At 41.1% G+C, this 26,696-nt stretch overlaps 1 protein-coding gene and 1 long non-coding RNA gene across 4 annotated transcripts in view; one reads left to right on the forward strand and one right to left on the reverse strand.

Annotated features, from left to right (window-relative positions):
• LOC149863698 (uncharacterized) lies at nucleotides 1–26,342 on the forward strand. Its single transcript, XR_016442662.1, has 3 exons — nucleotides 1–138; nucleotides 23,337–23,514; nucleotides 25,868–26,342. It is a non-coding gene; the product is annotated as an uncharacterized LOC149863698 (long non-coding RNA).
• The window catches only part of BCAR3 (BCAR3 adaptor protein, NSP family member), a 147,490-nt gene that overhangs the window by 31,872 nt on the left and 88,922 nt on the right, over nucleotides 1–26,696 (reverse strand). For all 3 annotated transcript variants that reach the window (XM_090049586.1, XM_090049585.1, XM_090049587.1), the window contains one exon: nucleotides 24,302–24,341. In XM_090049586.1, the coding sequence (XP_089905712.1) occupies nucleotides 24,302–24,341 (40 nt within the window). The remainder of the gene's footprint in view (nucleotides 1–24,301; nucleotides 24,342–26,696) is intronic.

The raw sequence follows: 26,696 nt of genomic DNA on the forward strand, positions 1-26,696 counted from the left end.
TCAGGGTTGCAATGTAGGAATCATTATGTCACAGGCTCAAGGCAAACTCTTCCTTTTGACAATGTACCATACCTGAGTCACTCTCTGTGCCTCTATAGATCTGATCAGTTACTCCAGCTGTCTTTCCTCAGACACAAGGTATGTACATGTTACATCAATAATTCTGTTGAGCATACAAGCGACAAAGGGAGAGAGGCAGAGTGGTTGCTTAGGGTTTGCATGATTCTGTTACCTTTTCATAGTCAAACAAGATATTAACTCCTTAAGGCAACCAAGGAAAAGGCTGAAGCTATTTGTTTTTAATTAGGAAGTTTCTGGCAACCAGTCACAGGAAAACACTAACAAGAGGCCAATAACATCAGCTTGGTCATTGTTAGTAGCACAGCTAACACAACCTTCTGGTGTTTAATTAAGACAGTCTATAAACAACCAGAGCCTGGTGCAGGTCCCACACGGCTGGGCAAGCTGTTGGGAAGGAGATCATACCGTGTAAGCTTTGAAAACATGTCAGTTCAGATAGTCAAAGTTAAAACTAGCCCACAGAGGAAAAAGTAGCAGTCATATTTTTGCATAAGCTACTATTCTCCAGAAGACTAGAGCTGCATGAAGCCATCTCTGGGAGGCTGTGGCAATTAAAATCTTTCCTTTCATCTGTTTCTCTTAGTTTCTTGTTCTATTGAAGAGCAAGGTGAATCAGGTGCTGCCTTTCGGCTTTCTCTTCCTCATTCACTATTTTTTTATTCTTCAAGTCATCTCACTTTTTATGCTTTTCCTTTACAAGGCGACAGTCCTAGTTTATGTTCATAATAACAGGCAACAAAAAAGCAGCAGCTAATGTTTCCTGAAACATACTATCAGGAACCAGCTGGTACCTGGCCCCCTCCAACCATTAAATTAATAGTGTGATGGGGACTGGGTAGACTCTTGTCTGATGGAAACAGTTGCAAATGTGTGTGGCCAGACATCAAGGCCAGTTACAGACATTTCACTTTTACCCATATAAGTGATCAGAAACTGGTCTATACTTGTGACAGAACAGCTCAGCACATGGGCTGATTTAAAAGTGGTGGAACCCAGTCTAAGGTTTACCCGCCTCCCCACACCAAAGGGTGAACGTGTGTTCTGTTTGCTACTGATCTAAACTACACCACTTAAAGAAAGCTGCATAACTTTGATGGATTCCACCTCGGGCTTTTTGAATGTCTGTACCTAGCTTAAAAGGCTTGCTTGACTTTAGGGAAAAAGAGGTACATGAGCTCGTGCTGCTGCTGTTCACCAACTGAGAAAGCCAGAGAGCTGCTTCCCCAACATCCACATGTAGTCCCCATCTCTAGTAGTTCACTGGATGTCCAGTGGGGGACTCACCCCCTCGCACTAGGACTGTGGAGCTGCAATGTGTCTAATTCATTTTAGGGCAGGAGGGAGCTCTGTATTCAGGGATACCAGACAACCCAGCCACACACTTTTGAGCTATGGGAGACATACCAGACATTAAAATTGTCGTGCGATGCTTCTGCACCAGGAAGGAGTTGCTGGTTTAATCAGATTTATAAATGTTGTTGACGGTTTGGCATTTTTATAATGAGATAACTGAATGGACATCTGACTTGCTACAAAAGTTGCACAAAACTCAGGTGGAACCTGGAACACAAAATGATTGGAGGGGACCAATGCAGATGCATGCTCACAGGCCCTATATCACTAACAGCTCCTGGGAACTTACCCTTGAGCTCAGGCAGTATTATGGCTTGTGCTCTCGGATCAAAAAAGCTTAATCACTGTCAGTTTTGTAAGTGTGAGACGCTACAATGTGCAGTATAGCAATTGTGAGATTCATTATAATGACTTAAAATCAGGGGTGGATAAAAATCAACTTTTTTTTAAAATTAAAAAATAGGATTTTTATTTAAATCAGATTTTTTGATTTAATCGTATTATTTGATTTTTTTTGTTAAGATGCTTTTAAAAAACAAACCTATATAAATGTAATTTTAATTTAAGATATGTTAAGGCTCAAAGATAACATCATGGAATAAGGATTATTACTTCTAATTATACTCGGTGTTTATAAAGTCCTTGTGCAACTTTAAACTTTAATAACTTTAGATGTACACATGATAGAAGCAAACTGTAAATGGTAATTGAAAGCATAATTTATTAAGTTTTAATACAATAAGGTTCAAATTTCTAGACTTCAATATAACCACCATCTTTCGCAATACATCATTAAATCTGACTTTCCAACTCAGAAAACATTTTCCAGTTGCAGCTTTCCAGTTTTCATGAACTGCATTTGTGATCCTTACCTCATGCACAGCTTATACTATGCCAGGGTATAGTGTACCCCTAATGGCTGGACGTGAAGTGGGGGTGGAGGGGATGGTGGGGGGTTGGACGGGATGGTGCGTGGCAGCGCTCTGTCCCAGCCTGCCCATGCATAACCCCTAGGGCCTTCTCAAGTACCTCTGGTACCCCGGTTGACAACCCCTGCACTAAGCTAAAAAACATAATGAATTATACTTTCAATCATCATTTACAGTTTGCTTCCATCATGTGTAAATCCAAAATTATTAAAGTTTAAAGCTACACAAAGACTCTATAAACATCCTGTATACTATTTGAGACAATATATTCATGTAACCTTTTTAGAAAAATCTTATAAATAGGTCACAACAGGCCACAGACTATATTAGGGGCCCAATCTTATGGGGTTTCCTAGGGACTCCTCTATAGATTAGTAAAGATTAAAGAAAACCAGTTGACCCAATGGGACTCAGTGCTCAGTCTAGAAGATCCCATTAAGCAATCTGTGATGCTTAGTTTCAGTTCTAAAACTGTGGAGTTGTGCCTCCAGAGACAGCAGTATATGGAGTACATATATATAGTAGTATGGAGTATATATATAGCAGTACAGCAGTATATGGAGATGAGAGACAACAGACCTGATTACATACCCATCAGCCCTATTGTCTCTCTGCAAATGTGCGTACACAGAGTCCAGCCCTTTCTCTCTAAAAGTGAAAAGTTCCACGAAGTTAAATGAATAAGGATTGTTGGGGGTAGAATAGATCTGGGTAAGGAGGAGGAGTCTGGAGATAAATGCAAGGAGGGAGGGAGGGGCAGTAGAAACAAAAGAGAAACATTTTGAGCAGAATATTCCAGAACTCTTGAGGAATAAGTCTCTGAGTATAGCCTCTCTATTGATTTGAGATCTAGTGAGGGAATGGTATGAGAAAGGAAAAACCTATCATGGCAGCAGGCTTGCCAGGCTGTAAGAGAGACCCTGTTTGGGAATATTTTAATTAGGGGTGTGCCAATAAATATTTCTTGGGCTGATACCAACAGCTGATTATTAACGAGCCACATTGGCAGATACTGATCTGATTGCCAATATGCAACCCAGCAGTTTGAAGAATAGCATCCGGGTGGTAAGTCTTTTGGGGGGAAGGGGCAGAGCGGCTTGTCCAGGAGGTGTGGGGCTGGGGGAGGGGGGCTTCCAACAATGCACACCCCCCCGGGGAGGCATGTGTATGGGGGACATGTGCCTCCTAGATCTATGTGTGGGCCAAGGGCAGGCTGCCACTGCAGGCTGGGGCTATGGGCGGGTGGCAGCGGTGCTGGGAGGGAGCGGGTAAGACAGGCATGCGTACAAAATGCAAGGAGTGTAACAAAGGAATGCAAGGCCTGGTTGCCCAAATGAAACAACATCATGAGAAGTGCTCCTTCTCAGGAGGAAGCTGCTTTAAAGATGGTGAAGCAGAACAATAATCACATCAAGGCTTCCTGACCAGTGATTTAAATCAATTTGTTTTAAATCATATCCACCCTGCTTAAAATCTCTGGTGAAACAGAGTAACTACCAGTAAAGAAAAAAAATCAGTAATAGCTGTGGATAAAAAGTCAGATTTAATTACAAAAACAAAATTAACTTCTGCAGCTGAATCAAATTTGCACAATATATAAATAAGCATTTGAAACTCAATGATATAGGATAGTATTTGGGCAAATAGTTTAGCAAGGTTCAAAATGGGCTTGGGTATTTATATTTAGGAGAATGACATCTGCAGATGTTTAATTTTAGTCATTTACATTTTTTAAAGATTTCAAGCAAAAAAAAACACAAACTACTTGGTAGAAAAGATCATTCACTTCTTGCCACAGAAGCAGTTTGTTCTGAGGCGATTTCCATGCAGAGTTCAATTCCAAACCATTTTGTCAGCTATTATCAACTGCAAATGCATCAAATGATCATCTTGTTCTTGAGCAGGGGTATGACCTCAAGGGCTCACAGTACCTCCAGTGCACAAACACAGGCTTCTCTCTTGAAAACTCACAGAGCCAAAACTGCCTTTACAAAACCCAGGATACCAGTATCTGGCCCCAAAGAGGGGTGCCTTCATTAACTTGTGTCTGCACATGCAAGAAGCAGGGCTTGGCTGATACTGATACAGCCCAGCACTGCTCTCAGCACTGTTTTCAGAAGCCGGGGGGGGGGGGGGGGGGAAGCAGAGGGAGCACATTCTGGGGGCTGGCCAGCTGGCACTGGAGGGTGTGGTGGGTAGATTGGAGCTCCCCCAAGGTGGGTGGCTCCAATCCATCTATTTCACCACTCCAGTGCGGTTGAGGAAACCGGAGAAAAGACCTTCCTGCCTTCTCCCCTCCCCCTTTGAGAGCTTCAAATTGATTCGGACTTTTTTACTCGTCCCTGGATTCAATTCAGATTTGGAGATTTGGCCACCGAATTGGGCCAAATCGCCTCTGAATCAAATCAGCACTCAAAGCTTCACACAGCCCTATTATACAGCTCCCCTAAGAAATGCTTTCTCCAAACTGCCTCTTCTGTTGGGTTCTTGGCTTCTCTCACCTCTAGCTGAAAACATCCATAACAGGCATCAAGGAGAATGAGAGAAACAGCTAAGCCACTGCCTTAGAATTTAGCTTTCTACATGGTCTGGTAAACAATAACTGTAGGACCCAATTTCTTTTCGATCTGACAATCAAGAGACTTCTTCACCAAATAATCAAAACCAAGAAGAGATGATGCTATTTTAGACCAAGTCTTGGTAATCAGCCAATCTACAGAGGACCTATTTATTAAAAATAACCTTAGATTAAGAAATCTCAAATTGATTCTGTTTCAGTTAAATGGAAGCCTAGACAAAAGTGAGTTGGTATCTAAGGTTTTCAATGTTTAAAGGGTAGACAGATGAATAAGCAGCTCAAAAAGGATATTAGAACTAAGAACCAATCTATGAAGAATGGGAAAATGGATTGATTAGCAAAGAAACCTATGTCTTGGATGCCAGGAAGTACAAGAATAAAGCCCGGCTTGCCAAAAGTCAAGCTGAGTTGAGCTGAGCTGGCAAAGGAAATTACGACACATAGTAAAATTTATTTTTAGCTATATAAATACAGTGAGAACAAGGGGAAAAAAGATAGGGCCATTATGGGGTTGAGATTAAGATCATCAGCGTATGACCCAAAACTATATGTATTCTTTGTCTCAGTTTTCAATTAAGACAGCATTGAACAAGGCAAAGAAGTCAGAATGGTTAATGGGAATGAGGACAGGGAAATGGAAATTGCTATTTCTGAAGCAGAAGAAAAATTCAGAGAGCTCAATGCACTCTAAAGAGAGGGGACACATTATTTTCTCAAAATTACAAAAGATCTGCCATATGAAATATCAAGTGTGAAAGTAAGGATTTTTAATGCCAATTGGGGAGGTAAGTATATGACTAGGGACTAGTAAACAGACTACCTTTATTGAAGATTGGAGGGGAACCCCCCCAAACAAGGTAATCTTATCTCAACAGTATGAAAAGTTTTAGAAAAAAAGTTGAAGGGAAGAATAAAGACATGGAGGGACATGGAGCATGGCATGTACCAAGTGAGAAAGTTGTACACCTGAACCCGTATAGTTCATTTTTAGACAGCTCATTTCTGGCTGCTTAGGTCAGATTGGGTTGCCAAAGTAACAAGGTCTGTTGAACCTTTTACTTCAAAGGCGCTGATTTTCTGATCAGCTAGAGCTCATTAGCAGTTCCGCAGCTGATTGGAAACCCCCTGCCCTTTGAAATAAAGCCCACAGCAACCAGCTGGAGCACCTCAGCAGCCCTGCACAGCTGTTTGGTGTGACACTGTAAATTCCCAGTTTATTTGCAAACCTTCATTTTCAGGGGGAGGGGAGAATGTAGTGTAGGAATGTGCTTGTTCCACAATAAGACTGTGTTCTTCCAATTTACCAAATGAAACTCTGAAAGACCTCACACAGGGACAAGATCTTAGGAATAGGTTCCATCAGCCCAGCTCACAAGGACTGGGACCTTACCGCTTACCAATTTCCATGAGAAGTAGAGGCAGTAAAAAGCACCAATGCTTCAATATACATCCTGGACTTGAATGGTGTTTCACAAGGCATAAGTCAAGGTAGAATTTGGCCCTAGGATTCCCAAACGACCATACAACACCAAAAAACAAACAAACCATAGGTAAGTATAAGGGGAAGAAAAGTCTTCAGTCATGAGGTTTCTTCTCAAAGGGCCTGGTTTATTTTCCTTTTTCTTCTCCTTCTCTTTGCGCATGAGCGGGGGAAAAGTTGGTACAGGGCCTCCAGGAGATTCCCTGATTGCAGGCCCAGCTTCCTCACTCCAATGAGGCTGCACAGATAGCCTGGTGAATCTGGCCTAGTATATTTTTGATGTGGGTGTATGTTTCTCTTTTGGAAGGCTTGTTATCAAGCAGCAGTGAAAAAAGTTAAACAATCCAAGATGAACAGCATGGCACAAGTCATAAAATCTAACTGCTAGCTCATTATTGTGATAGTCAAAGTAAAGAATCTGTTCAGAAGTGACTACTCACAATGGGCGAACGCCAGAAATAATGATCCTGGCCCTCAAGAAAAATAACACTGTCCTATTTAGTATGACAACTGCTGGCATTCTTCATAAGAACAGCAGTGCAACTGGCAGGAAATAAAGATTGCTTTATTTAGATAACAAATACTACATAATTATTCTGAACTAACTCTAACCGTGCCAAAAAAATATGTAAAAATTAATGGGATATTTGTCTTCACCAAGGCTTGATGCCAGTGTTGCACACATGGCTCTGTGAATCTATGGGCATGGTTGTGAGTATGAACAAGAGCAAGGGACCAGGAACACACAAGTGAGCACCCCCTTTACAAACAGTTGAAGAAAAAGAGCTGTGCTGTATTACTGACAAGGAACCGGAAACTGGTCTGACCTGTGGTCTGTGTCTTGTACCACTGGCATAAAGACAGGTCAAAGCTGATGTAGCTCAATAGAGGAGAATCACTGCAGTGTGGGAGAGTCCTCTGGCAGTGGCAAGATGGTGCATCCACTTCTACTGTTGTTTGTAGTCTGGCTACTCTAATTCACACTGGGACATCAACCTGGTGTATAGATGATTCAGAAAAGCAAAGGATCCATCAAGGAGTTTTATATCATTTCCCCATCGTTCCACTCTACTTGCTTCTTGATAGCAACCCAGAATGCGGGCCTAATGTCTTGGAACAGTGTTTTTCTCACCTTCACCCCAGTTCACATTGATTTACTGGTGAGTTTCAAACACATCCAGGCACCAAATGAACAATTAGCTCTGTTTTGTATTTCAGCTGTGTATAAGTTGGCAAGGCAGGAATCTGAACACACCTGACAGTATTTGCATTTAAGTTTTTCCTGGCTGCCTTTTTTGACTCCAATACTAAATTTCTAAGAAACTGGAAATGTTTTAACACTTAGAAGGGACCCATTAGATCAGATTGGGGCAAAATTTTGTGTTGAGATTAGAGTAGCGTTAAATCCTCTTTCTGTCCTCCACCCATCTGAACTATTCTAGAACCTGTCTAAAATCACACCTGCCCAAACCTGCCACTGACAAACCTAAATTGTTTCCAAGCCCATTTCCAAGGCACCCCCTATGCCTGGCTTCCAGAGAGAGCCTCAGAAACCAGTCTTATGCCTGTCTTCCTCAGTTATTGCACTAGGAGAATTCTTCCCAGAGAGCGATGAAGCTTTAAGAACAACAAATTTATGCTGCTCTGGCTTTGCTGTGTGCAAAAGGACTGGTGTTTCTGGCAACCACAAATTAAGTATGGCAGAAAGAGCTTAAAATGGGTCAGAGACAATACAACTAAGCTTGTGAGAGAAAGATGGGCACAGATATTTGAAATAAACTTGCGCATGGCTTGACTTTACCAAAGCAAAACAAAACAAAACAAATCAGTCTACAACCTCACAACTAACATAATTTACTGAATCCAATGGAAAACTGCCTGAGATCATCTTTTAGATGCATCTAATAGTTGTAATTTAGGTACATAAGTATGTAAAGGTTTAAGTACATGTGATATGGGAATAATATGCATTTTGATTCAAACCAGATAAGGAAATAGATGACGCACCCTATTTAATCTGTACTAAATCAATAAAACATTTAAACATTTGAAACAGCTTAGCATATTCTCCAAGGAAATATAACATCACGATCCCATTTTTAGGTTGCTTTCTAAGAGGAACTCAAATTAGAAAAAAAAGAAAAGAAGAGAGAGAGTGAGGATGTAAACCCAGAATGGCATGACATCATATCAAACTGTGCAATGTTCAATACATAAATCTCTGGTTTCATATATCATATAACCAATTAGTAACATGTCCTGTCAAATGGCACTGCACCATCAATACAGCAGACAGAACATGGGCTTTTGCAGATTATACAGTGCATGTGGTCTGATAGTGGTTAGAAATGTAATACCTATAAAATGGCATCTTTAGGACTGTTGGCAAATGTGTTACAAATGAAACATGAAAGCAAAATAAAGCACAAAACCAATCTGAACCTGAGGACTGCAACAGTCTTAATTTAGACAAGACTTTGGCTTCAGAATGTTTATTTTCTCTTTATTAATACACAAGAAATTCCTCAATCAGGGAAAAGGTGCAGTCTCTTTGTATCGACTATCACTGGCATCAGGTCCCACTTCCCCTGGTTCTGGTCCACCTCCAGTTTGATATCTGAAGGGACACCTCTACATGCCTAATTGTTCACAACAGAATGCCTTTCACTTTGGAGGCATGGCCATGGGGGAGGAAAGGGAAAGGGAGGAATCTCTAGAAACAGCTACCATGTTGGTCCCCTTACTAATTTTGCTATTGCCACCAGACTTAAATTTGATGTTCTAAAGCTGGAATGTCTGTCCCACATTGGATTCACATCCTGCCATCTATTTACAAGGCTATTCTTTTTGTAACTGACACTTTCTTCCCCACATGCTGTCCTTCCTTCCCCCTGTTTCTTGCAGGTTGCACAACTTTAGACTCTAATCGTAATTCAGTAGAAAAAGCAACAGGTATAAACTCACTTGTTTGCACTGTAGGGAGTGGTGTGCGAGAGGTCAGAATCATTTCTCCTTTCTTTGTTCAGTCACTATATGTGGTCATGTAATCCACAGTCTCTGGCTGTCTCACAGTAGCAGAAACAGCAGGTAGAATAGAGGTTGCGCTCTATTTGATTTTCAATATGCTTTTGTCTCGGGTTCGTGTGAAGGGGTATCTTTAGCTTCTGATAATCCTAATAATCCCATCTGCATCTTTCAAGTACTTTTGAAAATATAGCCCTTCATAGCAATACACACATGATCTGGCAAGAAGCTTTATTATAATGACCTCCTTTTCCCCTTCAGTCTCCTCCTCTTCTTTCCTTCCTCCTACAAAGAACTAATGGAAAGAGCTGCACTAAGGAAGCTATTTGTAAAAGGTACAATCAGTTGTATTTACCCTTCAAAATCCAAGAGCTTTGTTGCATATTCTTGATCATATGCTCTCTCCCTAACTATTAACATGCATGCAGATATACAGCACTCACGTGACTCTTCCTTACTACCCTCTGTTTAATTTGTCCCTCAGCTTCTTTTCTTGCCAGAGTTGGTTCACATTCCTTGCTGTCCCCAATACTTCCTTTCCTCCCCTTTGCTGAGGGCTGTCCTCACTGTCTTGTTGGAGGGCAACATTGCACATGTGAACAACTGTAATGGGACTGGAAATTACTTAAACCAAACAAAAAACCAAAAACTTTCACTTCTACTGTAGCAGATTGGGTAGGAGGCCTGAAGTGAGCAATGTATTATTCCACAAGACACCTAAATAAACAGCCAGACTTGTCTGTCCCATGTCTGTTCTGATGCAAATCAAAGCTCAGGATAATCAGAACTGGGATAAACCCAATGTCTGTTTTCATCTCAAGATGACACTTTTTCCAGGACAATCACAGCTAATTCAAATTAACTGCCATTCACTCCAGGGACAAGCTACAAATGAAAAGGGCTATGTGGGAAAAGGGATAAGCTGCTCCCAGGTTTTGATTACGATCAAACAGAATCACTTCAAATGCAATGTCTGCTTTTACCCTTTGATTCTTCACAGAGCCTGAAATCCTTACCACTGTGGGTCTAGCAACAAACTATGCTCTCGCTCCCTCTTGTGGCTCACATCACTGAAATATAGTGTAAAATCTGTTCTGGGAAGTGCAGCCATCAACTAGTCTCCTATCTTTTCAGTCTTACAGGCCTCAAGAGCTTATAACCACTTTCCCATAACTACAGCTTTCTACCCCCTCTTATCTTGAGCAATCTCTTTCCACCTTGTTGCATCTTCATCTAACCCATCCAGATCAGTTTTTGTTATCTTCCCATTATTGCCTTGGTCTGCCTTGAGGTTTGATACCCTTCAATCCAGCTTCCAATCTCTCGTCAGTTCTCACAATATGTTCTGCCTATTTCATTCTCTGCACTCTTATCTTGCTCAAGACATCAGGTCTTTTGTAAAGGTCCATAAGCCCTTAATTAGGCCTTCTCCTCCATTTTCTTGTACTGTGCCAAGTGTTTTCTGAAGCATTTTGTTTTCATCCACTTATGGCCTTTTTCCATTTGCCATTGTCAGCATTCATGATTCACAGCTGTAGAAAAGGACACTTGGAACAATTATACTATAAAGCTAGTTTCTTGAGGTTTTCCTTGATGCCATTATTTTATCCAGGCTCTATAGCAGGGGCGGGCAATTTCAGACACAGGGCCATTTACTGAGTTTTGGCACGGTGTCAAGGATCACATGGAGAGCCCCGCCCCTTGACAGGTGCCCCACCCCCGGTCACCATCTTGTGACCAGAAGTCCTGCCCCCAGCCCCTGACCTTTGCCACCCAAAGTCCCTGCCCTTGTCCCCAGAAGTACACCTTTCAGCAAGGGGTTTTGCCATCTCAGAACCAGAAAAATACCAAATTATATTCTAAAAATCAAACATCTACAGCATTTATTTATTTGATTTTAAAAAATATTGTTGCCCTGATTTACATGTGTGTATTGTACACAGAGGTGATTGCAAAATAGCTTAAATGAAGTCTTACTCTTGTATATAATGGGAGACGCATAGAGGTTTGTGGGGGGCTGTGGGTATGTGGGATGTGGGTGGGTATGGGGGTCATGAAGGGCAAGGGTGCCTGGGGTGTATGGGGGTCTGTGTGTATGGCAATGCAAGGGGGGGTGTGGGGGTGAATGTAGATTTCAGAAACATTAGGGCTGGAAGGGATCTCGCAAGATCACTGGGTCCAGCCCCCTGCACAAAGGACAGGCAGCCAGCAGGGGTCAAATAATCCCATCAAGATAGGCATCCAAGTGTTTCCTAAAGGAATCCAGAGTAGGTGCCTGCACCACCTCTGGGGGGAGTCTACTCCAGGCCCGGGGACTTGGACAGTAAAGAAGTTTTTCCTTATGTCCAGCCTAAAATGGTCTTCCAAGAGTTTGTGACTGTTGGACCTAGTCTTCCCATGGGGTGCCCTGGCAAACAGACGTTCTCCCATTTCCTGGTGCATACCCCTTATATACTTATAAGCTGCCACCAAATCACCTCTGAGCCTATGCTTTTCCAGGCTGAAGAGTCCCATGTCTCTCAGCCTCTCCTCAAAAGGCATGCTGTCTTGTTCTCTAATCATTTATGTGGCTCTCCTTTGAACTCTCTCAAGCTTCTTCACATCCTTTCTGAATTGCAGAGCCCAGAATTGGACACAGTATTCCAGCAACACAAAGTAAAGTGGGAGGATGACTTCCCAGGTCTTGTTTGAGATGCATCAGAAGATACAGGCCAGAGTTTTGTTTGCTTTGCCAGATGTGGCATCGCACTGGTGGCTCATGTTCTTCCTGTGGTCAATCATGACCCCCAAGTCTCTTTCAGACATGGTGCTAGCTAGCATAGCACTGCTGAGCCTATAATTATGGTGTGAGTTCTTTCTCCCAAGATGGAGTACCTTGCATTTCTTGGCATTGAATGCCATCAGGTTTTGATCCGCCCACCTTGTAAGCCTGTCAAGGTCGGTCTGGATTGCCAGCCTATTCTCTAGGGTGGCTGCACTTCCCATAGTTTGTTGTTGTCAGCAAACTGCCTGAACGTACACACACACATACCAGCAGGGCCCTGTGCTCCCCAGTCTGGCGATGTAACTGGAGCAGGGTCAGGGCAAGAAGAGAATGAAATGGCTGGGGGTGAGGCAGGGCTAGACTGCTCAGTTCTGCTGAGGGCTCCCCCTGGGCCCTACTGCCCTTGGCTCCTGTCAGCTTTGACAGGCAGCCAGGACCAAATAAATATTCATTTACTAATTTTTTAGGGGCCCCATGGGCCAGATAGAATGGGCTAGCAGGCCGAATCTGGCCTGCGGGCCACATTTTGCCCGCCCCTGCTCTATAGGCACATATTAGCATTGTAAATTTTTGCCTTAATTTCTTCAGTGATTTGATTGTCTTCAGTGATTACTGTTCCTAAATATTTACATTTCTCTACATTTTTCACATAGTCATTCCCTATTCTTACCTTCCTGTGATCTTGAAGCTTATTTCTGGATGTGATCATGTACTTAGCCTTGCTGACACTGATAGCAAGCCCAACTTCTTTGGCATTTGACTGTGATCTCTATATTCTTTTGTACCATTTCCACTTCCTTTCCTACTAGACAGATATTATCTGCATATGCAAATGCTTGGTACAGTCCATTCGGTTATAGACCTTTTCCTTCACCTTCAAGGGCTCTTATAACCTTCTGAAACATCAAGTTGAAAAGCATCAGTCATAGTACATACATCCCCTTCTTTGAGCCTGCTATTGATTAGGATTATATTACATTCCTTCAATTCTCAAGAAACTCTTTATCCTTCTTTGCACACCTTAGTAAGACATAGCAGTTTTTTGGATTTTTTTTTAGAAAACAAGTCTCCTTCCTATTTCAAAAGACTTGAGCCTCAGCTCTCTAGCCTTTTCCTCACTGGAAGACTGAGCCACTGAAGAACAGTTCCTTCCATTGAACCCATTTTGAAAACTAGTATACCAGCAATACTACAAGTGCTAGCACAAAAGAGACAAATCTATTTCAGCATTCCTTGGATTTAGTTTTTGCCACAAATGTCCCGATTGAGGGCTGCTGAAGGGAAAATGCTTTGATCAACAAACCAGAGTGTTTATCCCCTTCTCCAAAACTGTCTGATCTCAGTACACTGTGCAATACTGTGCTTCATCTAGACAAAGAGGAAGAACAGATCCATCGTCTACATCTAGCTTCCCCAGAGAGCTTCACCCCTTACTTCCAAATATGGTTTTGGCTACACACAGTGTGCTTACTAGTCCAGACTGGATTATCATAATGGATTTGAGACTGTACATGGTAGCTAGCAATGCTGAGCACCTCTAAATGCCTTATCAGTAGAACAAGTTGCTGGACTGGTGCTTGGACTGGTGGCTTTCAGCACACCTTTTATGGCTAATGCAAACCCTTTCTTCAAAACTTCAAGCTCTTCAATGGATCAGGACCCGGCCACTTCAGTGACTGTTTCTCCATCCATCACCCATCAATCACAGCACTACTCCAAGCAACACAGCTGAAAGTGCCCAAAATGAAACACTGGAGAATCAGGGCATGGGAGGCTCCTCCTCTAGACCTTGAATCTATGCCCATCAGCTTCACTCAGCAGTTCCTAACATCTCCTGCCACGGTTTCAGACATATTATACCATCTTTCCTTCCTTCCTTCCTTTACACCAGTGATTCTTGGCCAAGGCACTCTGGGATGCTACCATGTCCTTTGAAGGGTGTTATGAGGTGTAACAAGTTAAGCGAGGTGTGAGGAGGTAAGCAGATAAGTTAAGAAGATGAGCCAGGCTCAGGCTTGTCCCTGCTTGAATGATCCCCCACCGTTACTGCCCAGCTCTCCCATGTAAACACTGTAATATATAAAATAGTTTTGGAAATTGGGTGCCACTCAATTCATAAAATTTATGGAGGAGTGTCTTAAGTCCAGTGAATGGTGTTTCAGGTCTGAAAAGATTGAAGACCACTGCCCTATGCAAACAATCATGCAAAAGCTCAAAGACTTTGATACAAAGGAAAGATGCTGTAGTCGGATTCTGAGCCACAAATAAAGCTTTAGGATTGCTGTTCCCAGAAGGCAAAACTTAGTCCCTTATTTTTCACTCTGTTTAAAATGTCTTTGAAAAGGTGCCAATTCCTTTATTATTACTCATACTCTCACCTCAGAGGCAATGCCACATGGACTCAATGACATTATCAAGAGATGTGTAGAACTGGCAACATTTGAAAGCCACAGCTGTTTCTCTAAAATGTCTCTGTTAGGATTCTCTAGGAGCTCCAATAAAAATGTGCTTTAGAACATTTTAGGTAGACAAAGGGGAAAATGACATTTCCCCTAGAAGTGCAGAAAGTTTCCTCTGTATAGGAAACAGTTGGCATGTGTAACAGACACAGGCTTCAGAAAGCTGAAGATGCAGTGGGTCAGGGGACTGAACACCTAGACTTTACTTCCAGCTTTGCCTTAGCATCTATAAAAATGGTACTTATTTATTTCACAAGGAAGAGAGAGGAGGAATGACTGGACAATGGACATAAAGCAATAGCCAAGTTTTAAATCTTGCCATTGGAGCCAATAGATATCTTGGAAATTAGTGCAATATACTCTTTTATTGATAGGCATACTTTCAGATCAAAGCTCAGCAATAACAACTGTAGTGAATTTATGCTTTGATGATTCAGGATCAGATGGAACTGAAAGTTAATGATCAAATATACTCAATCAGAACGTGGTTATTAATAGAATCATATTTATTCTTAAACGTTAGAGATAAGATTATTCTTTAGCATGAAAACTTGGACAATAAAAGTAGTAACAGAAACATCACCTCAAGCATACACAAGTGGGTAAAACTCTGTGTAAGAATAAGCATTGCTCCCTATCTTAGTAACAGAGGAGAGAAAGTAATAGCTTTTGAGTTCTGCAAAAAGATCTCACAATGAAGGCTAAGATAACTTTCTACTAAAAACAGATACCATCTACATGAGTGAACTAGAACTCAAAGGAGAGCTATTCCTGAAAAGGAGAAAGAAAACCAACACCACTATGCATACACACATCAGATCCCAGTGACTGCCAATCAGGTCCATTTAGGAGCCGAGGGTGAAGAAGAATCCTCAAAAAATCTAGTTTAGAAATTTATTTCCCTACTGAATAAGCATAAAATTAGACAGGGTAGGAGATTAGTGAAGTTACACTAATGTCTTACATAATGGCAGGCATACATTTTGCAAATCAGTTTGGATTTATGTCAATGTATATTTGTTAATCATTATTGTCCTCAACTTTTCAATGAGAGCACATCAACTGCTGTAAAGATGCACTGGAAACCTACATTTGCCCAAGAAAAAAATCCAGCAAGTCATGGATATTAGCATTTCATCAAGAGGGTTCTGTGATTAAACCTGTTAGGGAGATTTTTAAAATGAGTCTGCAGGAGTTAGCTACCCAACTCATTGAATTCAGTTCGGATTTGGACATGCAGTACTCTTTAGGTCTTTTGAAAATCCCAGTTATAATTGCGACCAGTCCTGTGTATCTAATTTAGTGTTTAGAAGCAACTGAAATTATAAATATTTTATTTTTAAACAAATAGGGGATGTCCGTCCTAGTGTGAAATATTAAGCCTATATGAAACCAAAACTATCATTTTCCATTTTATGCTTCTGAAAAGCTCTTCCATTCCAAAGGACAGTTACAAAGATTTAAGTCTTTTGACAGCCATACTAGAAATGCAAGACTATTACTTCATTTAAACAGTTCTGTGATGTCATTGTCCTGATCTACATACAGTTAGAGGGCAGAGTGCAACCACCAGCCACTTTTCCACCAAGCTTTGGGTGGGCAGTGGTAGTAAGAAACAAAACAGGAGATAGATAAGTAAATGATAAGACCCAACACCAGAAGAACTGATATAACATCTCTCTGAAATATACCGGTGAACTATGCAATGGCTGTTTTGAAGCAGATTTTTCAGACCATTTGTAGACAACCATCCATCCTTTGGATCATGGTGTACACATAAGGGGTCTACCTGATAAAGAGGAATAGCTAATAAATCCATTTGTAGCTGACAAACCCAGTTCGAGAGTGATGCAGCTTGTTACAAGTTCTACTGAAAAAGTTAAACTTATAAAAAGTCTTTTTGAAGAAGCTTTATTGCATTTTCATATTAAAAAAAAGTCTCTGTGCTGGTAGGTTTCACCACTTTGACAAACAGTTGTTCATGTCACAAAATCTTTGGAAACTGAAGTGTGTTGAATCAAGGGGACAGGAGCACTGTTTTTATTTCTGCTTATGGAAGCATATATCCTGTCTACTGGCTTCCTCATTAAATGTGCTTTCTCCTTTGATACTGTTACTGCCACCACTGTTTGGTTTCATTGTCACTGCTGCAAAGGAAAATTCTGGGTCTGAAAGAAATCCTCTCACTGTTTGGCACTGAAAAATTCTGTTTGGGTAACCATCCCAGACCACTTGTAGGCCAGGTTAGAAATCTGGCAAACGCTGCTCAGAAGTTCTAACGTGCATCTCATTATAAAAGTCTCCAGAGGGCAGTGTTACACAGCAACTAATTTTATCACTAAGCAGGTATTGATTATGCAGGTGAAAACATTTCTGAAATGGGCTGTTTTCTGGATGGGAAAGATTTCTATGAAAGTTTCACTTTGCTCTGGGTACATCCTTGAAAAGTACCAAGGAGGGAACTGTTTCCCAACCTATTAATATTTTTTATGTCAAGGGGGAAAAGGTTGAAAAGAATAAATAAATTCATCCTTCCTGCTATTCTAATGGAACTCTTCCCAATAAGACTTTTTTGGCATGGACACTAATTTTGTATGTGGATAAATGACCTATGACAGGGGTTGTCTACCAGGGGTACGCATACTCCTGGGGGTACTTGGGAAGACCTAGGGGGTACATGTGGGTAGGCAAAGACAGAGTGCTACTACCCACCACCCCATGCCCCCACCTACCAGGAGCAGGGCTGGGGGGCGAGGGCAGCAGTACCACTCTGTGGGCTGCAAAGGCACTGCCCAGATGGCTGGACACTGGGTGGGGGGGAAGCTCACACGTGGCTACCACCACCACTTCCCACCACCCCATGCTGCTGCTGCTCCTCCTCCAGTCAGGCCCCCTCCCCCCGCCACCCTGCCCTGCATCCGGCCGCTGGGGACACACTTATTAAAAAAGGTTGAAAACCCCTGACCTACAATTAAGTCATCATTAGTAAGAAATCATGATTACTGCCAGAATTCATGGAAGTCAAAGAACTGCAAAAAAAGGATTTGCTCTGTTTCATTTGGGAGTCATAATAAAAAAGTGATAGGTCTCTAAAATAGCTTGACTTAACACCCAATAAATGACCAGAAAAACTACCTGTAGGTGAGAACTCCATAAAATACCAGAGTGCATTGCAAAGCTATAGGAGAAATGTAGTTGACACAGAGGCTGCACTGTGAGCGAAGTTTTGGTTTCAACTGTGTTGGATTAAACCCTCAAGGTGAAAATTATCCTGCTATATTCTCAGCACTCTTAGGCAAATGAAAAAGAAGGTACTGGTACAGCTCAGTATAACCATTTCACTAGAGTTTCACAAAGGGAAAAAAAGGCATTTTTGTAGCTCTAACTTCCTTGTGCCAGAGGAAGTTCTCTGAAGTACAGTTCTAAATATAAACAAACTTTATGCCCATCCTCAGCAGACAGTCAGTCACCAATTTTGTAATCCTTCCACTGAAGGATTAACACATTTCCAGATGCAGCCCACAACTCATCGGTGATGCACCAAATGAGTATGTTGGTCACTCAGGCAGCATGAGAAATGTTTCATAAAGATTTTCACTTAAAAATGAGATTAATACATTCTTCTGCCTTCCAATACTGTCCTAGCTAATGATGGAAAATAAACACTTCCATTAAAAATCCTCCCAGATATCTTCAGTGTATGGGAGGAGCATGGCTGATTATCTTTAGTTTATAGGAATCTGAAATTTGAAACAGCCCAAATGTCCTCTTACACATTCACAGCTGGCACCATTTGATCCTCTCCCCACAACAGCATGGAGTTTATTCTGTGGATAAGCAGACTCAAGCAAAAAAAACCACTCCAAAAGCAAGCAATGAATCTATTATGTGGTTCATAAAACTTGTAAAAAATCTCACGGAATGCACAACATGCTATTGTTTTTCTAAATCTCTTTCATGACTTTGTTAGCAGACTAACTCAAAGCAGACTAGCCTGTTTTCACTTCTGCAATAAAAGAGTATTCTGCAAGAGCCATTTAACTGTGACCATGGTTTCTGCAGTACCGTGAACACAAAGGAAGGGTTGAAGTCATATGGCCACTTTTCAGTACTCAGACTCCCGCACTTCAGTAGATTTTCCCTTAGAAACGGCTTTTGTATAATTAGCTCTCATTATGTGTTGGATGACCTCATGCATCAATATTCAAGATGCAGTAAGCTACCATTTGTGAGCTTTAATTTAGAGATTCAAGTATTAGAGGCCCTATGGAATGTCTATAGCATCTTTGCTGAAAAAGAAGATTTTCAAGGATTAAGGTTACAAATGAGCAATCTAAAAATATCTGCTCTTATGCACTGTTGAGCAGAATCAGCACGAAGGAAAATTAATTCCTTTTGCTTTCACTCTGGGCAGAGCATTTCTAGACAGGTCTCTTAATAAAATTCAAGTAATTATTTACTTCAGGTCCAGACAACATTTCTGGCAAGAAAAGAAAAGATATGAATGAAAAAGGTAAACTGATACGGCAAATCTGCAACAACAGGCTATAAACATCTCCATCTTTTATAACTATTTCTTCCTGCAGTCCATGGCACGTGTTTAACACTGTTGAGCTCTATTTATTGTCCAGACATTAGGCACACACTGTAGTTCCTCGAATCCAGTCAGTAATGATATTTTTCCTCCTGCCACATTCTACTGAAAACTGAATTCCAGCTCTTCTAGGACTGTTTGCCATTCCAAACAGGAGCACTTTTTTGAACACGTACTAGCTAAACCCATGGAAGTCAGCATAACTGATCTCAAAGAAGCACTTTTGTGCACTGGAAAAGCAGTGTTAAACATGTACCTGCAGTCTTGCCAAGGTCAACTCCCTGCACAGTCTTCTTGCATGTTGTGCACCAATGCTTCAGCTGCTGTCAGTATAAATTCCGTTTAGGTTAGAAGAGCTCCATGGAAATAAACCAACTGAGGGTTGTAACCTATTGGTTCTATCAAGAGCAAGAATAATCTATGAGTGTTTATGAGGAGACCCCGATTCCTAGGTCATAAAGTGAACGTGCATAAACATGTAGGCTAAATCCCTCTGCCTTTGAGTGCTCCCAGCAACATTCCTTATCCTACTGGGGTCCCTGTCACAGGAAGCCTGCAGAGCAGCACCTGCACAGAGTTGAGGGACCACATTTGAAGGTAACCAACGCCCACTTTGCCCTCCAAATGCAGGTGGATGTGTTACTATTATTTGGGTAGCACGGCCAGCGAGCAGACTATCTCAGGATGAGAGATCCAAATATATACCAGCATTCTATGTTATAGAGAGTAGATAAAAGCAGAATTAGGCCAAAGCCCTTATTCCCAAAGGGTGTACAGTTTAACTAATCAAACAAAAAGTAGATAAAAGGCAACATGAAGAAATATAACCACCTTGGGTAATGGGCACTGTGTCATTAGCTCCAAAGTTTGATTGGACATACATTTACATTTAAATTTGTTTTCAGCCATCCAACATTTCTCTGTGGGAAGGCCTAGGAGGCAAAGAACTATGTTTGCTTGCATGCATCAGACAGTTCAGCCTTAGGAAAATTATCTTGCTCGTGGCTAGAACTTTGGAAATACTCTTACTGGTGAATCAGTGTTTCCTTTTTATTTTTTTACTGCTCTTTCCTCCCACCCCACCACCATTTTACCTACTTTTAAGGATTATTCCTTGTTTATCCTTTATCAATGTATTTTCCTTCTCTGACAAATGTGTCAAAGATTACCTAGTAAGAAGAGGTGAGGTAACTAATGGAAAATCCTGAGCCTGCTTCAACTTCATGAGCTTAAAACAAAGTAAATTGAGACTTTGTGCTTCTTGCCAAACAAGCTTGTAATGCAAATACAAACTACAGTGGGGGACAGAAGCACTACTGGATGCTGTAAAAGCGACTGCATTAAGCTTAAGTGACTTTATAGAATTATAGTTCAACACAGTTTACCTCTTTCCACTGGCAGCATTATTTGACCAAACAGCTGAGAGAACTTTAAAAGCTGTATAAATTTTATGTTTGTTTTTAACTCTCTGATATTTCTAAGGGTACAACTCCTTCTCTTCACTCCCACATACAAAGAAAAATAACTGAAAGTTCTTGAGATGTTTTCTCCATTCTTTGCACAGCAAGATTAGGAGTGACGTTCATAGAATTCAAGACAATTTTTGTCATCTGATGTTTCATAACAAGGTATCCCTCTCAGCTATGGACAGAAGTTAGACATAAACTGGTATAAGTGACAGGAAACCATTTCAAATCTATAACACAACAGAAGTTCAATGCACATAAACTGCTTTCAAAATGGCTGAAACCAGCTTAAGATAAACCTGGATAGATGTAGTCTAGGGTTATCATACATTCAAGGTTTTCCTGGACGTGTCCTCTTTTAGGGTCCTCCCATCCCTGTCCATGCAGTTTTTTAAAAATATCAGCAAATGTCTGGCAATTTGCTCTGCCTCTGCTTTCCTGATACCTCCTGGCTTGCCCCAGCAAGAAGCTGCTTGGGGCCGGGTGTGGTGGGGGAAGGCAACTGGAGGCTGGGGAATTGCATGGTCTGCACACAGGCCCCAGCAGCTGTAGGCAGGTAAGAGTGAGTGAGTTCTGGGGTTGCAGCAGGTTGGGAGTGAGAAGCACCAGCAGGGCTCGGTGGAGCAGGGGGCTGTGGGTCGGGAATGAGGGGTATTAGCAGGGACAAGGGGGTTATGGGTTGGCAGCGAGGGATACCAGCATGGTGTGGGGAACAAGGTACTGTAGGTCAGAAGTGAGGGGCAGCAGCAGGGTGGGGGGGGGCTGTGGCTTGGGAGTGAGGGGCAGGGGCAGGGCACAGGCTGCCCCTCCCACAATCATATACCCCATTCCTTCTTCCCCCCCACCAGAGGTGTCCCCTTTTTTGAAACTGGAAATATGGTAACCCTAGTAGCATCAGGCTTAACTGAATTAGGTTAAATTGGTTTATTGAACTTCTGTCCCAGATCCCCTTCAGAATCAAAAGTGAATGCCTGGTTTATTTGCTTATAGGTTCAATCTATGTAGCTTAAACTAACCCACAAAGATTGAATTGATTTAGCCTCAGGCCTTGTGTAGGTCTTATTCTCATTTTTTTAAATAGCTGTTTACAATCTGAAGAGTTTTCCCCATCAGAAAACTCTTATGCTAAGGCAGCAATTCTGAACTATGGTTTCATGATGATTCAAAAGATAAATCCAGAGATTTAAAATAGGAATCCATAGCATCAAAAAAGACTTTTTATGGTCTTTCAAGCTTATTTGTAACAGAAGAATTGCTCTATTATCTTTTTGTAGTCAAAAAGTCAAAGCTAAGAGCTGGCCTTTTCCGGCGGTATCTTGAGTTTAATGAGGTTGAGAAACACTGTTCTAGAGGCTTGTCTACACTTACCTACTTCGGCTGGCAGACAGCAGCTGCCACTGTCCAGCCACCAGAACACATACATATCTATGACACAAGGATGCTTGTGGGCAATATCTTTTACTGGACTAACTGTATAGTTGGGAGGGATATAGACAATCATCCAGGTATGAAGTATCCAGCCTCAGCTCTAAGGCAGATCAAAATGTGATTTAATGACTCAAGTCTACACCTTAATTAGTGACAAAAAGATGGGATGCTCCTACTGGAGAAGGGTCTTTACTATCTTTTTATCATTCACCAAGACAAATACACTACAGAATCAGCAAGTCAAGAACCTGTTCTTTTTGTACGCCATGTTAACGAAACTGCAATCATAACAGCATAATACTATGGAAGAACACTGAGGAATACAAAATTAATGACAATTTCCACTGAGTAGCTAGCCAAAATAGCTACAGCTATAGGAGTTTGGAGCCACACTTCTCTACAAAAGAGAACAATACCATACACATTTATTGATAATCATACACCTTTCTGGGAAATTTGTCTCCTCTGAAAACTGAAATAGTAAGTATTAAATCCCAGCAGAGAAAGGCACATATATTTTATAAGCAAGTCAGCTATAAAACATAACATTCGCATCTGCTTTCTTTCTTCATATAAAGCAGGGTCACCAATTCAGAAGGCTTGGGTGAGATTCCACATGAAGTAACCCTGGTGTAAATGTTGAGGTAACTCCTCTAACTTCCCTGCAATACTCAGCTTTCAGTTTCACAGCTGTAAAGCCACACTTCAGCCCCTCATCTTCTTTGCACCTTGGATTCATTGTTAAAGCATAATGCTTTTTTTGAGAAATAACAATCCCTTAAGATCTCAGAGGGCTACTTCAATGGAAAGACACACAACACTATTTGAGAAGCACTCTATACCCCGCAAAATACCATATCTAGGGCTTCTTTTGGTGTTTCTACATTGCTTGCCAGAGCCTATTCTAGAGTGCATGTAAGTGTTCATATTAAATTGCATTTGATATGGCATATCCAAAGTTATGAAGCAACTTCTCAAAACCTGGATGTTGTGTGGAGGGAAGATACAAAACATATGGTGTGGCTTGGTCTCAGATTATTTCAGACACACTGGAAACACTGAGGGTGAAGTTACATGTTACCCTCAGACCATACTAAATCTGTAGAATTTTAAGCAGCGTTAATAGTTAGAATGGGCAGTGAAACATGTTAAGGCTTAATACTGTTTTTTGCCTGCACAGCTCCGACTTGCCATTGAGGGCTGATGAGCAAGGGGAAAGCTATATATCAGGACACCTGGGCGCTACACCTCCTTGTGGGGGAGGAGGCTGGGAGCACTGCATCCTGGGATGCTGAAAGATTGCAAATTGTTCGTATTATCTCTGTGGAGCACACTGAAGTTACCCTATTACAAATCAGGTAAGCATGGCCCAAGGTTAACCCTTCCCTGAAGTGGCATAATTGAGATGCTCAAAAGCCACTTAGCACAAATTAAGGAGCTTTAACAGACTATACTAAAACGGGAGTGTGGGCATGTGTGTAATGTGTAACTTCACCCGGGAGTTTGGCTCTCAAGTCATTTGGGCCACAGTTGTGAAGTGTGTGCTCAAACACTGCCCAATCTGTTTACATGTTTTTTTGCACTACCTCAATCTCATCTTAAGCATTACTGATCAAGAGCCTTGACAACAGGAGATTTTAACTCCATGAAAGCTGCTGTTTTTTCAAGCACAGCTGAATTTATACTTACGTTAAGGATATTGTTGAAAGCTATAAAGGCCTAACTTTGACATATTGGGGGTATCTTCTGACGTATGCCCCATTTCTTCTTTTACCTTCCCCAAAAAACCACCATATAGGGAGGAAAAACAAGCCCATTTAATCAAATTTAGTTTGAAAAATATATATTAAAATAATTATATTTATAAATAGTCTCTATTTAGTAAAATAAACTTTGCCATTTCAGGGTATACTCTTGTCCAAAAGAAACAATTCCTGGTTTCCGAGCTGATTACTAAGTACTTCACCAACCTATTTTTAGTGTTTGCTTCAAAACATGTAATTAATTTCCTTTTCTCGGTCTGAAAACTCAGACTGTAATACTGTTTGATTGCACAGGAAAACCATATTCACAATTTGCAACAGTCATGTATTTACACAAAATATTTGGGGAAGGACTTGAAAGAGTTATAAATTGATACTATACCTTCACATACTCCATAGCTGGATCCAGCATATTCTGATCTCTACAAAGCAAAAATATAGCAGTGAGTGCAATATTTTCTTATTTAAGAGTAATATGTTTAATTAGTGAAAAAACCTACATAAAAATCAATATGTTATCACTTTAATGTCTTGTGCTCAGTTTAGCAAAATGTCTTTAAGTGTTGCTTCCCTCCTGAAAGTCAGCACTGTAGACTCTATTAATTCATCTGAGAACTCATTACACAGTTTTGAACAAAGAGGACTACATTTCAACAGATGGCTAAAAATAGCTATATTTCTGTCCTTTGTAACACTAAATGTTTTCTGAAATTGAATATTATGCAAGGGAAGGGCATGCTCTACTTTAAAAAGCAAGATGGCTTTCTGCATTAAAAAAATTAAAAGCAAATCTTTTATTTGAGAATGCTTTAAATTCTTTTGAAGAAATTTCCCCCAAACTTCATCTAACACATAAAAATCTCCATTATTTAAATGAATGTGTGATCATCAAAATAATTTAAAAGCAATTAAAAAGGCAGATTTCCAAGTGCTTCTGAATTCAAATGAAGAAATAGAAACTTTTTCTAAACAATTATCAATGCCTTTTCTAGACATTGACAATGCAAAAAGATAGAAACTGAAAATAAACACCTTTCAAATTTTATACTTACAAAGCTTTGCTCTGGGAATTGGGGGTAGAATGGGAATTAATTGGGGGAAAAAAACCCTACTGTATTTGATTACAAGTTCAGAGTTCTCTTTCCTAGTCTTCCTGTCCCTTCTTCCACACCTCCAAAAAGGGCTATTAAAATCAACTTGACAGCTTGTAGCGAGTTATTTTAGCATTTAGTGGGTTAATATTTTGGATCCCAATTCTCCTGTAGGATTTTGCAAGGGCAATAGCAACTCAAGGTCTTTACTGATAACTAGCAAATTGTCCATCAAGAATTGGAGAGCTGGGATGGAGGAGGGGGGAAGCTTGCTAACCCTAACCCTAGCCCCCCACCGCCTCCCAGGAGCAGGGGGGGGGGGGGAAGCTTGACCCCATCATCTTCTCTGTCCCCCTCCGTCAGCCACCTGCAAAGAGGAAGGTGCTGCTGCCACCTGCAGGGAGGACGGCCAGGGGGGAAGGAGTGGGCGCAAGGCCAGCGATGCTGGTCTCGTCCATCCTCTCTGTCCCCATAGCGGCGCTCTGCCGTGCTGCCACCACCGCCTCCTGTCCGTAACGCTCTTGGAGCACTTGAGTTACTGAAACAACCAGAGTGCTCCAAGAGTGTGACAGACAGATTAAGCCTTTTATTATATTAATTACTGACTTATATATATATATTTTTTTTAACTGTTTATCCTAAACCTGAAACTGAAATTGTGGGATTGACTTATCTGCAGCATCATATATATTGGAATGATATAGCGATGCAATTCTTGTATGCTCTGTATACAAACAAAACTAACTAATTACATAATATTCACTTCTGTGTCTACTTGCCTTGGAAACAGAGTGTCAAATCAATGGGACTCTAGATTTAAAAAATGCATCTTCTTTGGTTATTGTTCATGTTTACAGATGGAAAATACTACTAGGAGGTCCAATCATCATAATTACAACTCTGTGCAGAATACAATTAAAGCACAAGAACAAGTATTTGCAACGTTTTTGGAGGAAGATTGGACTGGAGTGCCAAACCTGAAGGGTGTCTTTAGACTCCTCTGTAGGAAAAAAGGGCATATATGGTACTTAAAGGTTTTAAAAGCAAAAAGAACTCAAAACAGATTAATCCAAACTCAGGAATACCTGCAAGAGAATACTGATTTGACATTACAGCCAGGATGGGGTCAACCTTCTAGAAGGTTACTGATCATGACCATGCCCAGTACAGTGGGAGGTTGTTATGACAATATAACCCGATATGTAACTTCAAAATGTGCAGGCGTTGAGTTTCTCTGGACTCTTCCCGGAATTCTCTGCCTCCAGCTTTTTTGTGCTGTCTAAATCTAACTTTAAACTCAATAAACTAAGCTATTGTATGATATCTACATTACTTCTCTAGTCTCTCAACTTTTAAATCCAAAACACAACAATGGGGAAAACAGAATACCCCCAGAGATGCTTCTACTATGGGAAAGCACACCTACCAGGTTTGCACCAGTATTTGTTGTTGTACGTAATCTACTCACTAAAATTCCACGCAGTGCAAGGTTAATGAAAATTTTACTGCCAACTTCAGTGAGAATAGGATTTGGCACAGTACATTAAACTGCTTTTTAAAACAACTTGAGGAAAAAGATGAATTTGCATCTCCCTCCCAACCCCCGCAATTTCTGGCAATCTGGCTTTCTGAAACAGTTAGACTCTAAGGCCTCATCCACGCAAGCACGGGCGCTTGTTTCCCCAG

Source organism: Crocodylus siamensis, chromosome 5 (assembly GCF_052110815.1).
Source record: "Crocodylus siamensis isolate JL-2025a chromosome 5, ASM5211081v1, whole genome shotgun sequence".
NCBI lineage: Eukaryota > Metazoa > Chordata > Crocodylia > Crocodylidae > Crocodylus > Crocodylus siamensis.